Genomic DNA, 27,098 nt, shown 5'->3' with positions numbered 1-27,098 from the left:
TGTGCCACTCCAAACAATAATTTCTGTCCACTATAAAGGAGAACATCACAGCCTGATACCTGCAGGTCTGACAGCAGCAGGTGTATCATTCCTGTTTCTACCTGGAGACAGCAGTCGCCTCATTGTTCTGACACACAACACAAAACTATCCACAACACTACACACTAACTACACAAGACAACACATTAACTACACACTCCAAACACGCTAAACGTCACAAATCTCTCACATCTCAAAACTCTCTCTCTCTCTCTTTTTCTGCTGTCTCTCTCTCTCTCACTCTCTCACTCACTCTCTCTCTCTCTCTCTCTCTCGCCGTCACTCCTAAAACTTCCCTAAACAACCAAATGTCATATTGCCATATCATTTTTTGATTGGCCGACATGGTGCATTTTTCCACCAAGAGGAACCGGCTGTTTTTTGGTTTGTTTGTTTTTTAATTTTTTGCTCATAAGCAGAGAGTGCTTGCTAGCTTGCTAAAAGTGATGAAAGAATTCAGGAAAAAACACGCGTGTATATTGTTTATCATGACTCTGGTTTTATGTGGCCTATTAACACAATTTAAAAACTGGTAAATATCACCTTGTTGCTTTGTCATCTTGAAGTGGTCATGTGATTGGCTTAACACTACTACTTTATTCTTCCTCAGTCAAACAGCAGCACTCATGCGATTGTTTTGCCCCATTAGCTCCAGGTGTTGTGCCAAAAAGTGATGTCTGCCAGAAAGTGATAACCGTCTGCGGGAGCACGCCTACCTGCTTAAAGCTGTTGTGCCCAGATTACTTACGTAGACAGCTACTTACATGGAACTGATATAAGATGCGGTAAGCTGAAGACAGCTTCGACCGTCTGCTTGTTGAAAAATAGTAACGCGACCGCACTGCATTTTCTTGTTAGTGACCCAGATTACTCATTAGTGAAAAAAAGTAACGCCGTTACTTGTAACGCCGTTATTCCCATCACTGCTGCTGAGACACGGCTGTTAGTTGCTGCATTAAGGAAAATGTGTTCAACATTTCCCTGCTGCTTCCCCCGCAGATCCTGCAGAGTGAGGGGTAAGAAAAACTGTTACTGTATCACAGCAGGAGATTTAAGTTATAGGCAGTAAAAACCACACAGGTCAAATGTGGCTGACACTTTTAACTGACAAAAATGTTACCATAAAAATCAGTTGAAGTCATTTAAATTGCAAAAGAGACACTTTGAATGTTTCTCAGTTGCTGTTGCAATTTTGTATGAAATCATAGAGGGTCTTGAAGGGGAAGAACAATTGCCTTAGATCTGAAAAAACACCAGAGCAAGAAAACAAAAACTTGTTTTGACCTTTTGTGCCTCACTTTAGTGGTTAGCGCTCTACAGCAACAAACGGGGCCTTCATGTGGAGCGTTTGCATGTTCTTCCTGCACCTGCGTGGATTTCCTCCCAAAGTGTACGAGTGTGTGCTTGTCGTTCTCTTTTTGTTAGTCCAATAATTACATCTCCCAGATCAGGATAAAGAAAGAAAGGCATCTTAAATGGACTGGTGTTTATATAGAAGTCCACTGTGTCCTTTTGACAGTACAGTAGGACTCATACAAATTGCAGAAATGGTGTTTGATGCCAAAGTCTCAGTCATGAACACACTAACACTTTGATGAATGCATCAGGAGCAACTCAGGGTTCAGTATCTTGCCCAAGGATACTTCCACACGCAGTTTGGAGGAGCCAGGGATCAATCCACAGACCTTCCAACTGGTAAACGACCTGCTGGACTACCTGAGCAAGCACCTTTTCTACAGATAATGTGGGTGGGTTTTTTTTTTTTGTATTTTTTGTCTTAAATTAAATGGTGACATTTAGCTGGTCTATGTTCCTACTCTCACTAATGGCCAAGAGCTCTTGGTAGGGACCAAAAACATGAGACTGTGGATACAAATGCTGGAAATAACCTTTCTAAGAGGGTAGGGGGACTTTCACTTAGAGATGGGGTGAGAATCTCAATCATTCGGAGGGACTCACAACTGCTGCTCCTCCACATGGAAAGCAGCCACTGGTGTGGATATGTGACTAGGGTGCCTCCTAGGTGAGAGCTTTCAAGCATATCCAGATGGGATAAGGCCCTCAGGCACACCCCTACACTGGAGAGATTCTCCTGGATGGCCTGGAAACAGCTCAGTGCCCTATACTGGAAGAGCTAGGGAGAGAGAGATCTGGGTGTCTCTGTGTAGACTGCAGCCCTCTGTAACCCAGGCCTGGATAAATGTTAGTTTGACTTAGTAAAAGATATACCTGCAGTGTGTATCCACACAGCAGCAGAAAGGTCAAAGTGGATGTCAGTCATTTAAAAGATGCAATGTAAACACCAGAAAGAACAATATGAAACCAAAGTAAGTAAGTAAGTCATACTGGACTTTTTCTGTATTAAAACAGAATAACAGATCTAAAGAGTCTGTTCACATGTACAAATAAACCTTTAATAATTAACTGATACCCAAACCAAGTTAAAGCATCATTTACTTTTGTGACTCCATTAGTGTGTTATTCTGGTCCTGAATGCTGCTGTAACAACAGAAAATTGCAAGGATGCATCATTTGGCAGAAAGAAAAATCATTTTAGTACTTGTTCAGATTTGTTTTCAACCATTTTATTTCATTTGCTTTCATGTTTCTCTGTCATAACAGTCAGCTCGATGTTTCACTGAGTCACCAAACAAAAGCAAAAGTCTTTATTTGTCAGTGCCATCCGAAGCATACTACGCACGAGACTGTCTGACCTGCAAACAATCTGGTTAAGTGTGTGTGTGTGTGTGTGTGCGTGCGTGCGTGTGTGTGTGTCTGTGTGTGTCTGTGTGCTGTGGAAGGGGAGGGATTGCATGTGTGGCTCAGTGGGTCTCTCTGAAATTTCCCTACATCGTCTGAGCAGGAGGAGCTTGTCTCGTTAGGCATAAAAGCTCACAGCAGCTGCAGTTACTTTCAAAGCAGTGACTGTGACGTAGAATCTGAAAGATGTTTTATGTTCTTTATAGATATATATAATGTGGATAGTTTGTTTGGCCACAAAAATACTTTTTACAGACTTACTTTGGCGTATTGTTGTAATTAGATTGGATGATGTTTTGTGTTTTTTCTGATGTCAGTAGTTTTCTTTGTTGTGTTAGGGCTGATGTTGTTTAGGTCTCATTTTTAAATGTGTTGTTCTGTAAAAAGTGTTTTTTCATCTTCCTTCCTGCATGAAACATGACAGTTTCGATTGTTCTTTATGTAATCTTATTGGAATTCAAAGCAATTCAATGTATTTATTTATTGATTATTATGTATTATGACAATGTACGTATTGCAGATTTATGGTTTAATCTATTTTTAATTTCACGGTCATGCTATACACAAGGCTAAAATGTTTAGTTTATGCCAATCATATAAAAAAATGTATATTAAAACAGATTTTTTTTTTTTAAATTGCAGATTTCTCAGAACCTTTCTTGGCCTGTTGGTCACGTTTTACAACCTGGAGAAGAATGCACAACAGGCACGTCCAACAGTTCCCCTGAACAAACTTTAAGAGCTGGAGGAAAATGGTTTAAAAAGTTCTGGCGAAGCCCCACAGGTCAACCCAACGACAACGGTCCTTCCACCACTGATGGACACCAATCACCTACTGAAGAAGAGCGGCCAGTTGGTAGGTGACATACATCCAGCTGTTATTAGCTATTTCCTTTTAACCCTCTGTATCTCAACTAAATTGTGTTTTGTGTGACATATTAAAAAAAGAAAGGAAATTGATGTTACGGTTGTTCCACGAAATAGTGCTGATGTGTAAAAAACACCTCTATTAAAGAAATAAGGTTCTCCATTTCTTCCAGAAATGTTAAATACCTTATTTTGAGAGAAATATGAACAGTTTGAAGATTATTTAACTTTGTTTTTGTCCACCAGTGAATCCTACTTTTGAGGAATGCCTTGAAGGACAATACCTGTTTGAAGCCGCTCAATTGTTGATAGACAGGGAGAAACATCTGTTTGGAGAGATAACAGAGGCTGATGCACTCAAAGCTCACGAGGAAGCAGCAAAAAAGCTTGCTGCAGACTATGAAGCCCTTGAAAAGCGTATAAAGCGGACGGTGCAGCAGAGTCTTTCTCTCAGCAGTGAGGAAGAGGTGTCTGCTTTGATATCAGCAGTGAAAGCCATCAACCTTGAGGAAGAGCAGGACCAGCTGTGGAGACAAAGATGCCGGACGCCACCAGCCTGGAGGCCCAAGAAGTGGAAGGAGCACCATGACAAAGTGCTCCATGAATTAGTGTATAGTCGTTTGGAGAACCCATCGAGCCCCACTGGTGATCAGGTGAACCAGTCCTCGATCCAGGCAGACATCCAGTCCATGGGCAAGCAGCTGAAGGAAGACATGGAGTGGGTGGTGGAGGTTGTGAAGAACTGCTACCCACCAGAGATGGACATCTGTAACTTTTATGCAAGACAGTACCATCAAACTTTCAGCGCAAGACTCAAAAAGATTGCAGACTTTGTTCTGGATGACAAGGACTGCAGCTTCCTCCTGCGATGGGTGAAGGAGTTTTATCCAGGGTAAGCCACCAGTTCAATTATTGTTTGAAGCAGCATCTTTCTGTGCCTAAACATGAGGATGTCTGTCAGTGTGAGGTCCTTCACTGATCCTTGAAGACTAAATACATGAGCAATTACAGATAGTGACTAATAATACAAATATGACGGCTAATTTCTTGTTTTCTTAATGTGCTAAATAAAATGACATTTTTGTAGACTAAACACAACTTGGGGTGTTTATAGAAACTCATGTGTTATCTGCTCTGTGTACCAGAATCCTTGAAAAACCTGAGCTGGCCAGTAATATCAATACTGAAGCGCTGGGAAACCTGCTTCCTGACGAGTTACTGAAACCTCTGGAGGAGCAGTACCTCAGCAAACAACAGGTAACACAGTGTATCTAAGGCGTGTATCCAGTTAATCAGAATGGTCATTGCAGGGCTTAAAGTGAGATGTGCAAGTCAAGCATCAAAGAGTTGTTGGTTTAAGTTTTTTGAATATAATATTGTAGATGTAATTATTACTGTCAGTAATTAAATCTTTACACGTGAAAGCAGTTTAAAACTGACAGCTGTGTGTTGTTGTGTGTTTAGAGCGACCTGATGATTTATATTGGCCGAGTATTGGATGAAGCAAAGAAAGAGTGGGATCAAGGAAAGGAGCCGACAAGAGATGATGGTTGCTACGTCAGTCCTTTGGCCTATGATGTCATCCAGGTAGAGTTGCTGCATAAACTTGTTATTAAAAAGGCTGAAATCGATGCTTTTATGAAAATGTATTAATACAAAGTGAAAGGTGTCACTTGTGGTGGCCAACTTCAAGGATCCTTATAGTGAGTCCTGCATTTGTTGACTTCTAATTGTTGACCATGATGAGAGGCTTTGAATAAATTGCTATGTTGTGGTTAAATAATGACGTAACATTGTTTTGACATGACATTTCCTCTGTTATCCACTGTAGAACACCTAAGAAGTGCCGACAAATATTTTCAGCCTGCTGCACATATTAACCAAACTGAAAAAGACTTTGAGAAACTTTGAGGAAAAGATTAACAAACAAGGAAGACAATAGTTTTTGTTTTGGTCATTTATAGAAAGTCACAGTTTCAAACCCTCCCATGATTCTGTAGTTTAATCACTTGGGTTAGTCACTAACATTGTAAAGCACTGGGTTTGGTTCCTGGTGTTTAACTGGATCTGAAAATGATGGAAGTGCATTGCTGTGTAAAGTGCTTTGGGAACTTAAAACTGCCACTGATTTGTCAATCCATTTGTCTTCAGTTTATCAACGGCATCGTGACATCAGCACATACAACTGTAAGCGACCTGCACAAGGCCCAGGAAATAACATCCAACCTGACAGACTTCATGCAGAGGTAACAAGGCTTCACAAGGCTGTCTTTTAAATATTTAAATTTGAAAATACATTTTAGTCTAATGTTTGGTAATAACAAGATAATAGAAGTGAAAACTGTTCTTCTGCAGATATCAAAATTTTCACAAAGACATCATAAGGCAGAACAAACCGCACAGCAAAGCTTTCATAAAGGCAAACCTCAGCTGTGTCGAACAGTTCAGGTATGTTTCTGATCCAGTTAGATGGAAATTCAGATTTTAACTTCATCATAACAGGCGAATACGTCACTGTGAGCTAATGTGTCCTGTGTGGTCTTTCTAAAGGGACTTCCTTGTGAAGCACGATCTGTTCCCAGAGGATGTGCGGGAAAACTGTTTGCAGGTCCTGACTGAGATGAAACAGTCTGCCCACACTTATTTATTAACTCCTGTGCACAAGATCCTCAAAGTAAGTTCTTTACAACTGCAGATATCAATAATCCTCAGGATTAAATCCTAATATGTTTTAATCAAAGATTTTAAAAACTTTGTTATTTGTTCCTCACACAGCCACACTACCAGAAGGTGGGAACCAGTGACTGGCTGAAGAAGAACACGTTTGAGAAGCTGCTGAACAGCACTGAAGACGAGCTTCAAGAACTTCAGGGTTTGAGTCAGTCCTGTCACCAGGTAAAAGGAGGAAACTTTATAATGGACTGAATGGCCATTATTGCCTTCAATGCCAATGTTTTAGTAAAAGGATTATGATGCGCTCTGACTACTTAAATACTTGGTTTAAATTCAGGAGCTGATTGGTCGGCTTTACCAGGAAATGACAGTGGAATATGTCCAGAGTCTCCTGAAAGGAGAGGTCAAACTGAAGGACAGCAATCAGCAGCAGAAGGCTTACGAGACTGTGAAAGAAAATGCAGAGAAACTCCACGAGCTGTTTGCCAAAATGGTGAGTCTTTGTCTTTAATGCACACTTTAACTGAGACACAAATTAAATCAATCAAGCACAAACACTGATCAGCATAACATTGTTTGACAGGGTGAATCAGAATCAGAAAGGGTTTTATTGTCAAATGTTGAGCAGGTTTACAACATAAGGAAATTGCTGTGGTACTTATTGCAAAACATACTGTGAGACAAACACTTAAATAAACATAAAAATTTAAATTAAAAGTGCTAAGCAGATTGATATATACATGTATGCAGGTGATGATCAGTGCAAAAATGGAACAGATTTCACAGAACACAGTATAGTGTCGTGTGTTTGTGGTGGGAACAGTCATATGGTTATTGTTCATGAGTCCAACATCAGAGGGGAAGAAACTGTTCTTCTGCCTGAGGGGAGCCGGTCAAACAGACTGTGTCCAGGATGAGAAGGGTCAGCTGTGATCCGAGCTGCACGCCCCAGTGTCCTGGAGGTGTACAGGTGCTGCAGAGATGGGAGCCTGAAGCCAATCACCATCTCAGCAGAGCACACAACACGCTGCAGTCTGTTTGTCCCTGATGGTGGCTCCATCATACCGCATGGTAATGGAGGAGATGAGGATGGACTCAATGATTGCAGTGTTGTTGGCAGGTTGAATCTCTTCAGCTGCCTCAGGAAGTACATCCTCTGCTGGGCCTCATGACGGAGGTGATGGTGGGCTCCCACTTGAGGTCCTGGGTGTTGGTGGCACCAAGGAAGCGGAATGAGGCGAACAACCTTAGTCACAAATTCAACTAACTACAGTAAAAGAACCGTTGACGGGCTGTATTTAAGTTTTGAAATTTACCCTCTTACTTTGGTTTTACTTTTAAAATCAAGTGAATAAAAAGAAAAATCAGTACGAAATAGAAAAATACATTTGTCAATAGATATTGGATCTGGAATGATGAGAGGACAAGGAGTGGGAGGGGGTCACTATTATGAGACAGGGATTATAATAAGCTAAAATGGATCCTTTGCCACTTGCAGTACAGGACTGGAGCAAATTTTCAGTCTGTGTAACTGTAAGAATTTAAAATTCACATTTACTGCCCAACTAGCTGGAAATTCCAGTGCAATTACTCCAAAAGAAAAAGCATCATTATTTCCAAAAACAGCAGCTATGCTGATTACAGTCTGAGGAAACTTGCAGACTAAACTGACGTCACTGATTTGTCTTCACAGGGATCCAAACAAGACTGGTTAAAGGAAATCCTGACCAAGATTGCAGAAGTGCTAAAACTCCAAGATATTCCTGCCATACAGATGCAAATCGTTTCACTGGGATCTGCTTATCCCGACCTCAGGTAACTTTTGAATTGACTCAGACATTATTTACTTTATACAAAAACATGCAGAGTATAACTCACACAAATGTAATGTGCTCTCATTTTTGGGCCTGGTGTATCAACTGTAACATAAGCAATAAGGACAGAACTATATCATGATGAGAAAAAACAGGAAGCTGACTGAGCGAAACATCTTAATTGGTATCAGATATATCTTGTGAGCAGGATGAGCTACATTCATGGGAACTAACATGAGCTGAAAGTAGATGTGCTGCCTTTCTATTTCACATTACCAATTTCACTGATAGTGCACTGAAACAGAGAACTAAATAAAACATGTTGGCATGAGAGAAGCAGCAGCAGCTGTGAGTAGACGAAGTCAATAATTCCTGTTAATTAGAGTTAAAAGGAGAGTTTTTTCCAAATGTGGCACCAGAAACCAAACTGTCTTGTTCTGGTCTTATTTCTAACCTTAAAGGAAAAAGGGAAAGGGAACCAAGAGACGTAAACACTGCTCTTATATATAAACTCATATATGTTTATACTGATTAAGAGTTTTATGGAAGAGTTATGTAAAACTAGTTCAGTGTGTGATGGACCGAGTTGAAAAACCAGGACGAGTCACAGGAATTATTTGAAAAGTAGGGTTTTAATTTATTAAACTCAAAAAATTATATTTACAAAAGTAATAAATGTTGAGCTCGTAAAAGAGGTGAAAGAAACAAAACTGAACTGTGAACTTAGCAAACGTCCGGGGCTACGTTCAGGGCCATCACTGGAGGAGGCGCGTGTGCTGAACTTCGTGGTCCTCGAGCAGTGTTTTTTGAGGGGCTGCCCGAGGCCACTGCCCACTGGGTCAGCTTCCATCACCTACACGGCGGAGCTCATCAAACGCTGAGTTCAGGCGCCGGCGTGTGGGGTCCCACAAACCCCTTCACAGCGCTGCTTTAGGCCGGGGGCCCAGAATTGCCCGACGGCACTTCTGAGCCACGGAGAGCCGCACAGACGCCAGGGCCAGATTCCTGGAAGTGTGTGTGGCCGGGGCACCTACTGCGGGAATGTCCAATGAGTTGGGACGGGTGTTCCGCGTCGCTGGGGCTACAGCACCCGCCCCTGGTCCCGGAGGTACGTAGCACATTCCGGTAAGGTGTCGAGAAGGTGGACTCGGGCTGGACGCAGATCCTGGTCCACCAAAGCTTGGTTCGGCCTGGGGCGTTGTGGGAAGCAGAATGGGTGGAGGTGAAATGTGTGTATGGGGACATAAGTATCCTGTGGTGCCGCTGCTGCTACAATACAAGGGCAAAACGCAAGGGGTAAAGGCGGCGGTTGGTCAGCGCCTGTTGCATCCCCTAATTTTGGGCACCAACCAATTGGCCGGGGTTACATAGCTTGCTGGGGTAGTATGCGGGGATGAGACGTGGGGTCATCTAACACTGACTCTGGGCGGGAGGAGGCAGAAAAGTGTGCGCAAGCCCTGTTTAAGGTCATCTCCCAGGTTGGTATTCCAAAAGAAATACTGACCGACCAGGGCACGGCGTTCATGTCTCGCACACTAAAGGAGCTATAAAAATTACTGGGCATTAAATCTGTTCAGACCAGTGTCTACCTCTTTCAGACTGACAGGCTGGTGGAGCGGCTGAACAAGACTTTAAAGTCCATGATTCATAAGTTCATACACGAGGATGAACGCAATTGGGATCGCTGGTTAGACCCTCTGTTTGCAGTTCAGGAGGTACCCCAGACCTCCACAGGATTTTCTCCCTTTGAGTTGCTGTAGAGCAGACAGCCATGGAAGGTGCTCGTCCTGATTAAAGAAAACTGGGAGGAAGGATCGAGCCCCGTGAAAAATGAGATTCAGTACGTGCCGGACCTGAGAGCAAACCTCCACAGGTTGGGGAGTCTGTCACGGGCAGGTGCGTCCACAGGTGGAGAAAACAGCAGCGATTGCATCCTGTCTGCGCCAAAAAGGAGGTGGGATGTCTCCTGGGGCTGGCAGGCTACTCCTGCCGGTTTGTGCCTAGGTTCGCGGACCTGGCCAGCCGCTTGACCGATCTCACCAGGAAAGGTGCCCCCGATCTGGTCCAGTGGACGGAGCAGTGCCAGGTGGCGTTTGTGCAGCTAAAACAGGCTCTCTGTGGGGAGCCGCTGCTGTTCACACCAAACTTTTGGTGGTTGTGGCCGATTTCCTCTCCTGCTCGCGGGAGTGTACATTCGGCTGGATGGAGCCCCAGCCTCAGTCGGGCGGTGGGGGTGTGTGGGGGAGGTGTGGTTTCTGGCCTGCTGCAGCGGAGCTCGCAGGGCGGTGCGCAGGCGGGAAGAACAGGTGTGCCTGACTGTTTCAATAACTGTGTGTTCTGTTTGGCAGTGAGAGCTGACATGAGACGTGTGTGTGGCACAGAGTGAGGAGTGTGTGCATAAACAAAGAACTGTTCCTCTCACTTTTGAGACTGTGTGTGTATGTTACAGGGTCCCATGTCACAATAAGTAAACTAAATGTGCGCGCTTACAAATTGAACGAATGTGCTTAAACTAATCAATAAACTTATTGGAAACTAAAGTGTGTTATTGTGTTCAAATGAAGAAATAAAAATACACAAGAGTTACCAACTGTAGAGTGTGGCCATGGGTTTTGCCATCACATGGAGAATCACATGCATTTCAGGCACGGATCCATTTCAGCAGTAGGAGTTCCACCCATTGTCACATTTCCAACAGAGGTGAACTGAGTCACATTTTCCATCTCCCCTCTTCTCAGCAGTTTAGATGATGGTGATGTGTTACTGACAGCTTTCAGTGTTTGCAGGAAGGATGTGTGTCAGGGGCAGACAGAAAAAGACATAACATGGCAATGAAACACAAGTTGAGACGGGATCAGTGAAGATATAACTTCTGCTGTTATTCTTATGTTGAAAGTGAAATAAAACATTGCAGATTATATTTAGCTAAAAAAAAAAGCTCAATTTCTTTATATTTTTTCTTTTCTATATCAAATGTGGCAGCTTTTACACGACAATCCTTTTTTCAGTCTCTGACTTTACGTCACTTTTTTAAAACTCTTTCTTCTTTCTGTCACCAACAGTGAAAAACATGTTTCAGCTCTGCTCAAACTCAAGACGAACCTCTCCAAAGCCGACAGGAAAATCGTCAAAAACCACTCTGTCGACTCACCCCGGTTCTGTTAGCCGTCAGGGCTGGGGGGCTGGGAGGAGGTGCTGGCCGTCAGACTGGGGTCTGGGATGCGGGGCCTCCCTGCTACTGCAGATAAGGAGGTGGTCCGCTTGCCTCCACCCCAGAGAGAAGGGTTACATCTCCTGGGTCTAGGTGCGGCTTGCCCCTCTGGGGGCGGGGGTACCTGGACCTGGGATATAGAGTATGTTTGGGGAGTGCGACTGTCTGTGCAGTGTCTATTTGTGTCTGTCTACACGTTGGGTGAGTGCCGAGTATTTGGTTGTGCATATGGGGGTGGGAATGCACATTTGTGTCCGCGTGTGCCTGTTTGTCTGTGTCTATATGTCAGGTTGGGTCTTAGACTCAACCTCTCTGGGTACATCTCAGGCCCTCTAAAGTACGGAGGCCTATCTCCCCTCACCACACTCCCTGCCGGTGGCTGATGCCCTCAGACGTTGGTGTGTTGGTGGTCCTTGTCGTCTGGGGCTGGGCGCTCATGTATGTACCGGCTCACTCCTGGTGGCCGATTGGCGGGGCCGGGCGCCTGCGGCCCGGCTGTGCTCCTTCCGGGGGGTGGGATGCCCTCAGGCCTCTGGCCTCTGGGCCTGAAGCTCGGTCCTCTCTGGCACAGCTGGCTGCCGGCAGAGCCCGCGGGCACGCCACTGCAACCCCCTCTGGCCTCTGCTCCGTAGCTGCGGGGTGACCTCTCCTTTGGGGCTCTACTCAGCTCTTCCCAGGAGGGTGGCACGGTTCCCCCCCCTTTGGTGGTCCTCCTCGGGTCCTTGTACTCTGGGGCCTCTGGATATCTGGGGCCTGGATCTCCTCCATACCTGCTTCATACCCTGGTGGACGGGGCTATGGCTCCCCACACTCCCTAGCAGATCGTTACATGGAGAAACCTTTGGAATACAAGCATGCTGATCCACACAGGTATGCACACAAGTGTACACACGGGTGTTCACAGACGCGGACTACACCTTTCTTGGCTGCTGCCTCAAAGCACATTGTGCGCTGTCTATCTTGCGTGCTGCACAATATCGTTTATTATTTAGTATCTACTGTTATCTACTGCTAGCTAGTTTATTGTGATGGTGCTGTTTTTATTATGTTGCTCTTTGTTGTTTGCTTTCTCTTCTGTTTTTTTTTCTCCATACAGGTGATCCAGGCGTTTTGTTTGTTTGTTTGTTTGTTTTTTCCTTTCTTCCCCCCCTTCTCACCGTCTCTTCTCCCCTTTGGTTTTCTTTCTCTCCCTCTCTTTCTTTCATTCTTTCTCCCCGTCCTATCCCCCAGTCACGTCTGTCCCGTTTGTAGCAACCGAAAATAAAATAAATTCATAATTATAATAAAGGTCAATCAAATGGACCAATATGGCAAGGCCATGATGATCCACTTGGTAAAATAAATCCGCTTGGCATCTTTCTTGGCCTTAAGACAACAATTCTGATGGCTAAAGATCCAAACGGGACACAAAAAAAACAAAAAAAACAACAAAAAAAACCACTCTGTCAGACACACTGAAGGAGAGCCGTGCTGATCCTGGAACCCGGAAGTTTTTCTCCAAAGTTTAAGTGAGATGAGCCGCACATTTGCTTCTTAGAGTATCACTGACTGAGAGTTTGGTTGCACAGCAGCAATATTATTGTGTGTTATATTGTGTTACAGTCTATCTCTGTAAAGACATATAGAGTGAATGCCAGGGAAAAACCTTGGTTCAGATGTTACTTAGACTGAAATCCCTATTATACGCAGACTCTGTGATGGTGAATGCTTGCTGTAGTTACTGTATACATAAGCTAGATGTTACATTCATGCTGGCAATTTTGTGCATTTCATATAAACTGTAAATAAGTATGCAATTGTCTGTTTTTACACTCTTACAAACAGGTCAGTGTTGTTCTATTATATGTCGTTTTGTTTAAAAACTACAATGATGTTAAAGTCTAGTTTTTTCATAGATTGTATTTTATGCTATATTGTATTACAGAGAATTATACATGTCTCATGTACATATGATGTAAGTTGAGTTTTTTTTAATAAATGTGCAAAACTCAGCTCGATTTGTTTTTGCTGTTTACTCTGTTTAGTAGATGATCCACATGTAAACTAACTGTAGGGTTTATAGTATGTGGAAAAAACAGCAATAGTACTGGCAACAGACAGGGAATGGAGTTACAGTTAATGTCTATAATAAGTATCAACATATGTTAATTATAAAAATCATAAGAATGATAACTGCAGGTTACAAGTGAACACTATATCTATACATGTAGCTTGATAGGTAATGCAGCATTACGGACAAACCCTACAGCAACTGTCTCCACCAAAACCATGGAGGAGGAGGAGAGGCTATGATCAAGGTAGCATGGAGGGAAGTTAGCCATCAATAGTTCAGAAATGGTTCTAAAAGATCTTCCCAGCTTGTGTAAATCTACAACTCTCCTTCTTAGAGGTTTATTTATTGAAACATATAAGGAATCATCTAAATCTGATATGTCTAAGAAATTATCTTGCATGAAACCCATGGATCTTTGAGGAAGTCTTTGAAGAAATCCTGTGAAGTCCGAGGTTACATGGCTTTAAAGATTATATTTAATGAACCGTTCATCAAGGGAGTGTTAACAATACTCATCCACTGGTTTCCCGACCCAGAGAGGAATTGCTCTTCCGTGTCTCCAGCAGCTTTGAACAATTCTGGGAAATCATTGGCACGCTCAATGAATCCCAGTTTATTTAGTCATTGTTTATATACTTGTAGCTAATGAGCTGGGGAAGCATGTCTTGAAGGAAACTATTTTCAAAATGCAGCTTTTGTCCTGAAAGTGTGTCATAACTGCAGGAGGTGGGATATTGCCTAGTCAGGGGGGAGGAGGTCACAGTAAAAAATTTCCCAATGAGAGGCAGAGGGAGTAAAGGAAAGTGAACTCATTAAAGGATCTAGTGATTAATTTGACTGGGAATAACCAGGCTGATAAGAAACTCCATGGTGCTTTCCTGCTATGACACTTTGACCTCCACAGTCTTTTGTCAGTTTATTGTTTTATCAATATATTTTGACGTTTTAACTTTCTCTGTTAAAAGGGCAAGATTTTTGAAGAAATAGAAGAGCGAAGGGGGATTTTTTTTTTTTCCCCATGAAAATAAAGCAGGAACCTGTATGGGTCAATATACTCTGAAGCCTGTTACAGCCTGGGACAACAGCCTTGGTCCACAGCAGTTCGTGCTGTAAGATGCCGAAATAGAAGCTTCAGATCTCGCCTTTGCAGGTGATGTAGATGATCAGGTATGATGGTTGACACTCAGTAAGAAGATGACCTGTTATGCTTGACTTATTTCTTAATTTTTCCATCCTTTTTTGTGGTCTTCTCTGTTCTTCTTGCTAGTCTGCCCCTCTCTGCCTGTGAGTTCTGGCACTGTTACACTGCAGCACATCTGGAAAGTACTCACAGCCTTATGATTTTGTCACACTACAGCCTTATTCCAAAATGGATGAATTCTACACACACTATCCAATAATGACAAAGTGAAATAAGTTTGCTTGAAATTTAGGGTTTGATTAATAATATAGCCCGATATCCTTCATCACCTGTACATGTTCCTGTCTGTCATCATCTCCAAATCTGGACCTGTATGCCTGCATGGACAGTATACACATGGCTTTAAAGGGCTGGGTTTATAGCTGAAGAAAAGAAATATCCATAGTGTTACAAAACATAATAAACTTACTGTTTGTTTTGTCTAAAGATTCGTCAGATTTTTCTCCATATGACAACTACAACATGGGACCAGCTCTGCAAAGCAAGTCTCATTTCAGTATGGTGATGTTGGTCTCCATCTAGTGGTGTTTGCTGGTGGCGCAAAGACTATACTGCCATGATCGTGGGAATGTACAGAATCATTTCTTTCACGAAGAAAAGTCATTGAACAGAGAGCCTTAAAGCGTAAAACCATAAACCAGAGCTGATGGAGGAGGTTCACGCAAAGTAGCAGGTAAAGATTAAAGCAATTTCAGAACGTTGAGATTTTGTGTAGAAGGCACATAATCTGAAGAACACTACATAGTTCAAAGAAAATTCAGAATTACTAAGGACAACAAAAGTCAGGTTTCATCAACAGAAATAGAACAAAGAAACTGCATTAAAACCATACATTCCCATGTCCTGGAAACAGTATAAGCCACATTTGAGACACTACAGGAACCTATCAGCTAGTCTGCTGACTGCTGACTCTATGGATCATAGCTTTCTAGCAACAGACTCGGTATTTCCTGGGATATTGTTTTTCCATCCTGTCTGTCAGAGAAGCCAGGGTCAAAGGTTACAACTGAAAGAAAGCTACAATTTTTCTAGATGCCCAAAGATTACATCTAAGCAACACTTTCATTTAAGGGACTAACACAGCTGCAGTTATGCCTTCACTGTTCCATTAACCTGCACATGCACACTCTTACAGCTTTGTGGTAACTTTACTTCACAGCCTGGACTGTAGCAACTGTGTTGCATTCAGCCTGTGTTATATTTTTACACTCATCATATCTATTTTTAATTATTCCTTGTTTTTCTTGTTCAAAATTAGCAGTTTAGGAAGTGTGTGTGTTGTAAGTAGTTGTCAACAGCAGAAAAATGAGGCCAAAGCTGAAGTTCAGTGCAGTTCAGGCTGGCTACAAAAGGAAGTCAATCCCCATCAGGGGGCAGTGATGACTTACTGGTGTCCTTACACAGGCAGCTCATGCTCATCTGACTCATCTGCTACTTCGGGTCATTAAACGGGACCTGTGTGCGTGCATTTGTCTCCTTTTTTGAGAATTTTTAATGGAATTTGTAATATTACAGCTTGCTAGGCAGTAGAAATAATCCCAGGAGCTTGTGCTTCATTATCAGACAATGAGGTTTTGCATGTTTATTAACAAGGCAGGAGCAGTCTCAGTGAAGATAACGGAATAATAGGTGGGCTTTTAAATCGCCTCACTCTGTACAAATGTATGTTTGTACCTTCATAAATAAAATGTAATAAATATTAAAACATTTTTTAAAAACATGATTTAAACATTTCTTTCACTAACTTCAGTAAACAAAGCAAATTCAAGTACATAAACAACCATTACTGTTGTTTACTGTAATACAGAGTAAGAGTAAAAAACACACATTTTTCCTTTAATAAGCTGCTACTAAATGTCACTAAAAAGCTCTTTCACCAAAACTTTTTTGTGCCATTTGAAATTGCACATCTTATAATGCTCCCGCAGCCTAACTCCACCCTGCTGTCTTTTTTATGTTTCATAAACAAACATGTAACAATCAGCATTGATCTTTTTGTTGCGCTTCATCCCGTGTTGCCCAACTAAGCCGTCACCAGCAGGTAAGGCAGGAGAAACACGACCTGCAAATAGGTCTGGATTCACTGCCGGGAAGAGCGTCCAGCACCTCGTTGACATCGCCATTAGAAAGACCCTTCCACTTCAGCAACTTGTTCAGGAACTTGAAGTCCTCACTGTAGTCAAAGAAGAAACCCCACAGAGTTAGTAACACATAAATTATTCTGTTAGACAGGTCTATTAATTTAAAAGAGTTTTTCTTTTCTTTTATACAGCGAAGAACAATATTTACAAGATTAAAAGTATAAAATAAGGCATCTAGAAAAGATGTTTTCCTTGATGACCTCTTTGCACACTGTCTTAGCCAAGTCATCTGGAAGGATGAGCTAAACTGCGCACAACTGTTTTATGCCAAGTGTTTGCATCCAAGAAATAGACACGAGGGATGTTTGACGAATTGAGAATATAGCTGCTCTGCTGGGGAAGTCTGTTTTATACGTGCAAGCTGGTAAGACGTTACTAAAAACGATTGAATGAAGCACAAATTTGTGTGCATTTTCAAGGGGCGTGTAGCAATGAGACTGTTGACTGTCTGATCAAATAGGTTATCTATGGAAGCTCCTAATTATGATCTATAGTTATATTTACATTTGTTTTACAGCAGTGAAATAGTCATATCAAGAAAAATCTTTAAGTAAGTAAGTAAGTAAAATTTATTTATATAGCGCTTTTCACAGATAAAAATCACAAAGTGCTTTACAACACGGGAAATGGGAATATAAAAACAATATAACAGTAAATAAAACAATGTAAAACAATAAAACTATAAAAACAGCATAAGAAGAAATTAATCAAATGCTTTTCTAAATAAAAATGTCTTCAGCTGTTTCTTAAAAGAATCAATGGAGTCCGTGCAGCGAAGAGACAGTGGGAGAGAATTCCACAACCGTGGTGCCACAGTCTGAAAGGCCCGATCACCACGAGTTTTAAAACGAGTGCGCGGTACCACCAGCAGTCTCTGATCTAATGACCTTAAAGCCCGAGAAGATGTATGTGGTTTCAGCAGGTCAGATAAATATTGAGGAGCCTGACCATGTAGGGCCCTAAAGGTTAGAACTAAAATTTTAAAATGAAACCTAAAATTTACAGGCAACCAGTGAAGGGAGGCCAAGACTGGAGTGATATGCGATCTTCTCTTGGTGCTTGTTAAGAGACGTGCTGCAGCATTCTGCACAGTCTGAAGACGATTTAAGGCTGATTTGTTAAAACAAGTAAAAAGGCCATTACAATAGTCTAAACGAGAAGAAATAAAAGCATGAATAATCATCTCAAGTTCAAGCTTTGATACCATTAGTCTGAGTTTAGAAATATTCCGTAAATGATAAAAACAGTTTCGGACCAGCTGCTTAGAATGCTGCTCGAGCGACATCGAGCTGTCAAATATGACACCGAGATTTCTAAGGCTTGATTTTACATAAGGGTCTAAGAAGCTGATATGCTGTCTAATTTCTGGGACCATGTGGTCTGGAGCAATAATTAGAGTTTCTGTTTTATCAGAGTTTAGTTGGAGAAAATTGTCATATAACCATTTGTTGATTTCTGTCAGGCAATTACTTAAATTAGACAATTCATAAAACTCAGACATTTTGAAGGAACAGTATAGTTGGATGTCGTCAGCATAGAGATGATAGGAGATATATTTATAGCGCTTAATAATTTGGCCTAGGGGAAATACATAAAGTAAAAAGAGAATTGGACCCAGGACAGATCCCTGAGGTACCCCACACGGCAAAACTGTTGATTCTGATGTGACATGATTCATGCAAACAGTAAAAGATCTCTCAGACAGATATGATATAAACCATTTTAAAACAACACCAGTAATCCCAAACAAGTTCTCGAGTCTGTTTATCATGATACTGTGATCTACAGTGTCAAAAGCAGAGCTGAGATCCAACAGGACCAGCACTGTATATTCTCCAGAGTCTGCTGCCATCAAGATATCACTAGATACTCTAAGTAAGGCCGTTTCAGTGGAATGCAATTTACGAAAACCAGACTGGAAAGTGTCCATAACAGCATTTTTATCCAGGAAATAGTTAAGTTGTTCTAGTACTACTTTTTCTAAAATTTTCGATATAAAAGGCAATTTGGATATTGGCCTATAACTGTTAGGAAGAGATGGATCCAGCTGGGGTTTCTTTAATATTGGCTCAACAATAACTTGTTTAAAGAAGCTGGGGACTGAGCCAGTATGAAGAGAAGTATTTATCATTTCCACAATACAGGGGCCAATTGAATCAAACACACTAGTGAAAAATGAAGATGGAAGGACATCAAGGGGGCTTGAAGTCTGTTTTATATGACAAAGCAGGCCTCTGATGTCTTGTAATGTAACAGGAGTAAAAGAGGACCAAGTATCAGAGGAGAGCAAGTTAAAAGTTTGATATTGAGAAGATGATGGAGAGATATTAGACCTGATGGCAATGACCTTATTTCTGAAATAGTTCATAAACTCATTGCATTCGGATGTTGAGTGAACTGGTGCACAAGGAGCATCAGGAGAAACAATACTCTTAATTGTTTTAAACAAGAATTTAGGATCTTTCTTTTTTGAAGCTATGAGGTGTGAAAAATACTCTGTTCTGGCATTTTTCCACATGTCATTTAGCAAGAGGATAGATTCTTTAAGGTGTAACTTATAAACCTCAAGCTTGGAAGCCTTCCACAAACGTTCTAGCTTGCGACAGTATCTCCTGAAATTACGAATGTTTTCATTTAACCAAGGATGAGATTTCAAACGTAGGACAGTACTTTTTTTCAGAGGTGCCACTATGTCTAAAATAGAATTACACTGGTTATTAAAGGATGAGACAAGAGAGTCCAAATCATTGTAAGTCATTTCAGCGTCGAACATGGCAGAGAACCTTTTGCTGGCGTTCTGGTTTATGATTCGCCTTTCAATCGTTATTTTGGGAGCCGGGGGATCCAAATAAAACGACAAGTTAAAATATATGCAGCTATGGTCACTCACATGGACATTTTCCACACGAATGTCATTTATATTTAAACCCAAGGAGAAAACAAGGTCCAATGTGTGACCCTTTACATGTGTAGGGCCAGAAACATGCTGCATAAAATTAAAAGACTCTGTGATAGTCATGAAGTCAGCAGCCATATTACAGGATGCATCATCAATATGAAGGTTAAAATCTCCCAACTTTAGGGCTCTTAGTGATCCCATGGTCTCTTGGTGAAAATGGTTTCACAACCAGTTGGTCAGGGAAGTTGCTTCCTGTCCTTGCAATTGCTTTGGTTGCAAGCAGATTGCTGTGGTTGCCCATAGTTTGCTCATAACATGGAAGAAGCGTACTTTGACTTACATTTCCAGCTTGTGTCAAATTGCACTACAGTTTGAAAATAAGTCTGTGTCTCTGAAGGAAACTACAGAAATCTGCTGGTCAGAGCAGTCAGAAGGAGGTTATCGATGCAGCACCCTCTTTCCTATCAGCGAGAGGCTGAGGCCTTTACTAAGAAGGTGTGTATACATGTTTGTATTGATACAGGTAAGAGAGTGTTTTACCTCTGTGTGAAATAGTCCTGCTGTAGACGTGCCATTATTATCTTCAGTGCATCAATGGATGTGCAGTCCAACACCTCTTGGATGCCCAGCAGCATCTTGCGCCACTCGTGGACACCGGGAGCCTGATAAATCACAAAAAAGTATGACAGGAATTCATGTCAAGGTTAAGATTTTTTTCCAGTTGCTCTTTTGGTAAAACGTCATTCACATAACAAGAAGCAGACTGTTTGCAACTTGCTGATCTCACCAAGAGTGAAATGCTCTTGTGAAGATGGTTTGCATCTTCATGTATTTGTTCACCAATATTAGGAGCCCATCGCCCCTTCAGGGTTCTCTGCTTGTTTGTTATAAGATGTTCGACATAAGTACGGGCGATGATCTTATAGGCCTCATCCACCACCACCTGAGACACATAAAGACAATATGAATGCAGTTTAACTGAATCGGTTTAAAAAAACAACTACAGGTAAATTTGTGTATATTTGACAGCTGGGAATTTTCTTACTTTTTGCTCATCCATAACATAGGGCAGTGTGGGGAAATGACTGTAAACACTATAAACAAAGTGGTTCAAGTTGCTGCCCGATCTGAAGAAATCTTTAAAGTGGTTCTGCCGGACAGAAAATGTCATATTAATAGAAGAAAATATATTTACCTATATATATTTTTTTGTAATCTGTGGTTAGGATGGATAGATACCTCTGCAATAACAGTTATAATTTCCATCAGGAATGTTAAAGTAGACTGCTCCAAGTTCTCCAGTGTTTCCACAGTTTCTTTGACAAGAGAAGATGTGACTCCCATACCAATCGTCTGAGCATACTTCCTGAAAGAAACAGCATAAAATATTTATAAAACAGGCATCAGCTTTGATCATCATGTTCTACAGCATGTTAAGCCTTCAAGTAGATATCCAGTGGTGAGTAAGTATTTTGATTCAATTATAGGGCTCAAAGAAACTGAATTAACATTTGCCACAGAAACACAGAAACCACTCACCTGAGTTCCTTACATGTTTTCAGTGTTTTGAGGAAGTGTATTGTTTCTGGGTTGTCAGTTTGTGCCCTTTTTTTAAGATCGACATACTGCTCTTCACTGTACCTACAAACCAAAGAGAATACACAGTGAAAAAAAAAAAAACATGCTGAGTTTCATCAAATCTCAAAATCTCAGACGTGATGAATCACCTATTTCTGAAGAAAAGATAAAGACTCACCTCTTGACAAATGTTCGAAACTCTTGAAAACAAATTTCTTGCACTTCATCGTGCAGTTCTGGAAGGAGTTTTTGTGCTTCTCTGGGTACGGCATTAATACACTTCAAGAGGGACAAATGATATGACAGGTCACTAACAGTTTTTCACTATTTACAACAGAAATTTCAAATAAACTTTCTTTGCAATGATCTACCAGAACATTTTCTAAAATTTCACAGAAAACTTTTAGCATTCCTGTCATTTACTACAACAGCTTTTCTCTGTCGTGCAGAAAAACTGAGACATACTGTTAACATTGTATTTTCAGCTAACTCAAGGACTAAATGCATAAACTTCATTAGACTGACAAAAAGTGCACTGTATGTGACCTATGATATAAAACTCATCTGACGCTCCTGCTGAAGAGCATTTTTCTTACCTGGATAGTGTCCACATAAAGTTTAACATAATCTTCTTCTATGCAGTTTGGAGCTATGCCGGTCTCATTCTGCAGGATTTTGTCCAGGGACTCTCTGATCTCTTTCTGTGGACAAAAACAACACAGAAGCAGACTGTAAGCTTACTTTCTATCAGACATACAATCTGAGATACTACTGGGGAAACACCATGTCCCAAACTAGAAATGTAACTTTGCATATTTTTGATGAAGTGAGCCCTGAGGCCAATTTTGCTCATGTCAGTTGAGGTTAACTCTAGTGGCCATTTTGGTTCTGAGTAGTTTGGTTTCTATTTTGTACATTTGTACTGCTGAGAGGATGGACGTTGTTGCTTTCATTTAAATGTGTCATTGAGGAATCTGACAGACTTACTGAGTGACACTTTCTCCCAGCAGGCTGTTGATATCAGATTACTGTCTGGCCTGTTTCTTACAGATGATTGTAACAGTGTTTCTGTTCCTTTTCTTCTTGCGACATCTGATTTGGCTGAAGTTTCAGAAAGTCAAGTCAACTTTGAGCACTTTTAGTACCTGCATGACTCCTACACATACTTAAAATGTATAAACCACTTTGCTTACTAACTCATATTCAAAGAAGACTCAATGAAGTAATGCAAATACTGCGTTTAGAAACATTTTCAGTTCCAGTTCATTTATATGGCGATCATAAGCCAGTCTACTTGTGAACAGGGGCTGAGATTGTGGCTTTTTTTTTTTCTCAACTACTTCTATGCATCTGTTCTTTGATCTGGTTAAGGCCTGAGGTTGATCACACCTTTCAAACCAAAGAGCAACACTGCCACCAAAGGGATTGTGGGGAAAGTGTTACACTTCCAGGAAATAACTTGGTCCCACAGCTGTGGTTTACACTGGCACGCAATAACAACCTCTGCGTGAGAAGTGTTGAGAGAGGTGGGACAGATAGAGACTGAAGTCCCACTGGCTTACCTCTCCCTACATCTGAGAAAAGGCTAAACATCCGGAAACAGAGTTTGTGTGCGTTTGCTAATCATCATTATTTTTAATCAAACATAACTCAAAATACAAGTTGGGTCAATATGTTAAATGAGAAATGTGATTTGTGTAGTGAAAACGTTTTGATTTTGTGTCTGTAGACATGATCTAGCTTTGACCTTGGCATAATAGTGTCAGGAATGTGAAGCATTAGAAATGTGTCACCAACCATGATTATACATGTTTTTGAACAAGACTTGGAAAAACACAAAATCATAATTTATTTGTGATTTTGCTGATGGTTAATTATGCTTAATGCTGATGCTTATATTGAATATACCTGATATTTGGGTATTTAAAATAACCAAAATAACTAATAGTGATTGTAAAGACACACCTAACTACACAGAGGCTGTGTAGAAAACCTTGAACGATATCAGTGTGTGTGTGTGTGTGTGTGTGTGTGTGTGTGTGTCACCAAAGATTGTCTGGCTCATAAAATGCATGATAAGTTATATTGGTATTCTTACCTGCACACTTTGAAGCAGCTTCTCCTTTGCCTTGTCTTTCCATTCACAGAACAGCTTTTGGTCTGAACTAAAAAGCACCTCTCTGCTTGGAAAGTACCAGAAAATACCCACATCAGAAGTGAGCACCAGCATCTGTTAACAGCTAACATTCAGACAAGAGACAAATACTTTCAATCCTAATTCCCTATTGATATGATGAAACCTGCTTTAACATTTTAATGCCTGTTTTTGAAATAACAGGTTGAAGATGTGGTGAATAACAATGAATAAAAGCAGACTGAACCAGTTTGCTATATGCCAGGATTTTATAGCAAATCTCTGTATTTATGCTTAAATTTTGAACACATAAAACAGAAATAACACACTGAATTAATCCGAGAGCTCTAGAAGTGATGATCATAGTTTTTCATAGTTTTTCTTGCCTTTTGTGCTTAACTATAAATTTGAACGCTAGTTTTCATAGATGTATGTGAATGGTGACAAGATTGGTTGTTATATAGTTACTTAGGTCTTACTGACCATTCAAAATGCTCATTTGCATATTCTGGCATCTGGGCTGGAAGACACACCCAACAACCAGCTAAACAACCAAGTGCGTCATTGGTTTGATCTTCACCAAATCTATATTTAAAGGTACAAATGCACACAACAGCACTGAGCTGATGTGGCTAGTTAAACAAAAAAAAAGTAAGCTGGCACATAAATACCTCAGATATTTATGTTGGACCCAGTCCATCAGTTGCAGGCATTGCTTGACAGATTTGATCTCCTGGAGCATTTTGTGCAGGATATTGAATGTCTGAGGGTTGGACCAATCAATGACATTCTGTTGTCCCAAATTAGGCTCTATGAGGTTGTAAAGGCTTTCAGAGGACACCCCAAGACACTGAACGAGTTCCATAAGTGAGATGCTTTGTTGTCTCTGCATGGATTGCTCCTCTGCAGTGTTAAAGGAGTTCTGGGCCAAAGGGTTCTCATACCCATGACCTGCACAGTCATGTCCTATGAAAGAGCCAGAAAGAACAAACAAACATGTGAACTCTACATTTGTTTCATGTTTTGACTTGATCCAAGCCAAATGAAGGGGTTACATTTTTTTTTTTTTTTTCTGATAAAAAGGGGCACCGTGTCAGACGAGGTAAGGTAAAATTCTTGCTGTGACTCGGCCAAGATATGTGACAATGAGCCTGTCAGAGTTTGCCAGCTTCTAAAAGCCTGGGTGATGTAATTGTGAATGAATGAAGTGCCAGAGACTAAGCAATTTATCAAGCTAATCCTTACTCCTGATGCTCTTTCCATTTGAGCTCAGGTGATTTTTTTTTCCATCAAGACAACAGTGTCTACCACTGAGTTGGTCCCTTTGAGAAGGACTAATAGGTGTCAGCTTTAACCCTCTCAGACTCACATTAAGTTTTTTGTTGCTAATGCACAACCAAGTCCTGCAGTGGTACTTCTGAGTAAAAAAAAAAACTCATAAAATATGTATGTGGGGTAATCAGGTTGTTAGTTTTTAACTGTTGCAAATCGGCAACGCCTGCCTCGAGAGTGTTAACATTGGTGATAGTCACCTGATGCCATTGGTTATGAGTCTTATTGTCTACTTCCTTTAATCTTGACATTCCACTTGTAGTTTGTGGCTAGTTTCTGGCTACAGTGCATGTTTTTTCACTTAATCATATCCAAACATAAAATTCGCTTTGTTTTCGGATAGGAGGAAGTAAAACCAGCACTTATGATGAAATTTAAGTGTGCACTTGATTAGATAAGTAGTAAGCCTCTACACTTATCGATATTAACTTGGGAATGTATGTTGGGACATATTTGTTCTGGTTTGTTTGGGAATACCCTGCATACCTGAGGCTAAGCTGCGCTGCAGTTTGATGCTCTGATATGCAAATATTGCAACGTTACTTTGTTGCCGCTTCAGCAACAGCTTGTGCTGCTCATGTGTTAAACTAGTTTTTATTTCTGAGTTAATGGCCTATCAGTAACAATCAATCAATAAATAGCAATTATTTCAAACAAATATAAAATAGTCCGTCCGTGGATGATTCCAGTTATTATTCCTTGCTACATATAAACCATACAGATGAAGGATTCCCACAGTAATAATAGTAAAGCGCTCTTACCGTCTTGTATGTTGTTTTTATTTTCTATTAAAGGTTTCTTGCCCTCACTCATCCGAATCTTCTTCTTTCTGCTGAAAATCTTCTTCATATCGACTTTTAACTACTCGCTCTTTTAGCAAAGACGATGCTTGAACACCTGCAGTGTCACGTTTCAGTAATGCACTCTCCTGGCCCGGCTAGTGTTTGCGTGTGTCAGCGCTGTGCGGTGTGGAGCTTATAAAGCAGTCGAAGGGATTTTCCCATAGCATCACTGCGACTGTACAAAATGCTTTCGTTTCTGCATCATTTGACATCATCCTAACAGCAATGATGCAATGTGTAATAATAATAACAATAATAATACCTACAACTCGCGGAAGAAAGCCTGTTGTCCTCACTTTTGTGAAATTTGTGAAAGCATCCTAACATTTAAATAATATATCGCTTTGGGGGGTTAAAGTGTGAACACTGTGGTTACATATTGCTGAATGAGTCATTGTACTACAGTGTAAAACGAGTCCCACTTTAACTTGCACACATGAAAATTACATGAAATCTGTTCATTAAGAATCAGTCAAAGAAATGTCAGCTGAGACGCTGAACTGTGCTTTACATACATACTGTGTGTACTTATTACATATGCAACCTACAATTATGTAGTAACCTTAAAAAAGCAACAGCAGGAAAGTGAGTTGGAGACATTCTTTGGCTCTGCCCTTAGGACTTTGTCTATAAGTAACTATCAATGTCAATGTAATGAGTCAGAGTGAAAAGAAAAAAAAAGAAATGTGTGTGCTGCTTGCTAACATGTTGTTAATGAAAGGCATGCAAAGTAAAGTAAAACTGCAGTACTGATTTATGTTGAACATAAGGGGCATTTTTAATCTGTAAAGTAGCTGACAAAATATGGCAACAGGTACACTATATGTACAAAAGTACTGGGTCACACCTCTTTGAATTCAGGTGTTTTTGGCCCTAAAACTGTATAAAATCACATGGCTTGCAGTCTGCTTTTACAAATATTTGTGAAAGACTAGTTTTTCTAAAGAGCTCAGTGAATTTGAGTGCGTTCTATAATGTGTCACCATTACAACAAGTGAGTTTGTGAAATTTCTGTGGGTGATATTATTGCAAAAGTGGAAGTTTTTGGGAACCACAGCAAATGGCAGTCCACACAAAGCTACAGATAAATTGCTTAGTGCGTCTGGCATTAACATCAGCATGAAAACGGTGCACCAAGAGCTTCTTCCCACACCGCTTCTGTGGGCGTGAAACATAGCTGGCTCAGAATTTTTCTCATGAAAGTGTAGCTTAATTCTCGTGCACTGTAAACTTTTTAAGCCGAACAACGTACACGAAACACATACGTAACGTACACGGAATTTACATGTAACGTCAACAAGGTAAGTGCACCTGTAATGTAGACATAACATAGACATAACATACACATAATGTACACTTAGATGAAATATACATACATGTACATGTAACATACAGGTAGAAGATAATGTACATGTAATGTCAACGAGATACACGAAAGTGCAACGAAGACATGTCACTGTTCAATTTCAAAATAAAATAAAAACTTAAATCAATTGTTAAGTGGTAACTGTAGCCCTGTCTCAGATCTTTATTTTCTCAGCATTCAAAGGTTTC

General features: G+C 40.8%; 2 protein-coding genes across 4 annotated transcripts; one reads left to right on the top strand and one right to left on the bottom strand.

Annotated features, from left to right (window-relative positions):
- Positions 1 to 3,291: 3,291 nt before the first annotated feature.
- Positions 3,292 to 12,845, top strand: LOC146365265 (tumor necrosis factor alpha-induced protein 2-like). Its single transcript, XM_084915512.1, has 12 exons — positions 3,292 to 3,306; positions 3,442 to 3,655; positions 3,913 to 4,558; positions 4,812 to 4,923; positions 5,131 to 5,253; positions 5,818 to 5,912; positions 6,022 to 6,114; positions 6,217 to 6,340; positions 6,442 to 6,561; positions 6,677 to 6,832; positions 8,033 to 8,154; positions 11,216 to 12,845. The coding sequence occupies exons 1-12, from the start codon at positions 3,292 to 3,294 to the stop codon at positions 11,316 to 11,318; spliced, it is 1,923 nt and encodes a 640-aa protein (XP_084771638.1). The 3' UTR covers positions 11,319 to 12,845.
- A 2,968-nt stretch (positions 12,846 to 15,813) lies between these two features.
- LOC146365264 (uncharacterized) lies at positions 15,814 to 25,630 on the bottom strand. 3 transcript variants are annotated; one of them, XM_084915300.1, is made up of 11 exons: positions 25,464 to 25,630; positions 24,042 to 24,336; positions 23,335 to 23,419; positions 21,833 to 21,937; positions 21,415 to 21,515; positions 21,198 to 21,299; positions 20,898 to 21,024; positions 20,704 to 20,808; positions 20,446 to 20,601; positions 20,199 to 20,320; positions 15,814 to 16,791 (listed from the first exon to the last, which is right to left on the bottom strand). In XM_084915300.1, the coding sequence occupies exons 1-11, from the start codon at positions 25,549 to 25,551 to the stop codon at positions 16,650 to 16,652; spliced, it is 1,428 nt and encodes a 475-aa protein (XP_084771426.1). In that variant the 5' UTR covers positions 25,552 to 25,630; the 3' UTR covers positions 15,814 to 16,649. The 3 variants fall into 3 exon arrangements, with proteins under 3 accessions (XP_084771426.1, XP_084771424.1, XP_084771425.1); XM_084915298.1 differs by lacking the exon at positions 15,814 to 16,791 and having other exon boundaries at positions 18,845 to 20,320; positions 23,335 to 23,416; XM_084915299.1 differs by lacking the exons at positions 15,814 to 16,791; positions 20,199 to 20,320 and having other exon boundaries at positions 20,329 to 20,601; positions 23,335 to 23,416.
- Between the last annotated feature and the right edge of the window lie 1,468 nt (positions 25,631 to 27,098).

The sequence above is a fragment of the Perissodus microlepis genome, chromosome 19 (assembly GCF_051167445.1).
Source record: "Perissodus microlepis isolate ML-2025 ecotype Zambia chromosome 19, ASM5116744v1, whole genome shotgun sequence".
Lineage (NCBI taxonomy): Eukaryota > Metazoa > Chordata > Actinopteri > Cichliformes > Cichlidae > Perissodus > Perissodus microlepis.
Note: the sequence above shows the minus strand (reverse complement) of the source record. Positions and strands in the feature narration are given on the sequence as shown.

What these genes read in the sequence shown, in the direction of transcription:
- LOC146365264 (XM_084915300.1), bottom strand. Translation starts at nt 25,551, where the DNA reads ATGAAGAAGATTTTCAGCAGAAAGAAGAAGATTCGGATGAGTGAGGGC. An exon ending in TAAAAACAACATACAAGACG is followed by an intron (nt 24,337 to 25,463) that starts GTAAGAGCGCTT and finishes GCTCTTTCATAG; the next exon opens with GACATGACTGTGCAGGTCAT. An exon ending in CAGGACTATTTCACACAGAG is followed by an intron (nt 16,792 to 20,198) that starts GTAAAACACTCT and finishes CTTTGACTACAG; the next exon opens with TGAGGACTTCAAGTTCCTGA.
- LOC146365265 (XM_084915512.1), top strand. An exon ending in TGAAGAAGAGCGGCCAGTTG is followed by an intron (nt 3,656 to 3,912) that starts GTAGGTGACATA and finishes TTTGTCCACCAG; the next exon opens with TGAATCCTACTTTTGAGGAA. An exon ending in CTGACAGACTTCATGCAGAG is followed by an intron (nt 5,913 to 6,021) that starts GTAACAAGGCTT and finishes GTTCTTCTGCAG; the next exon opens with ATATCAAAATTTTCACAAAG.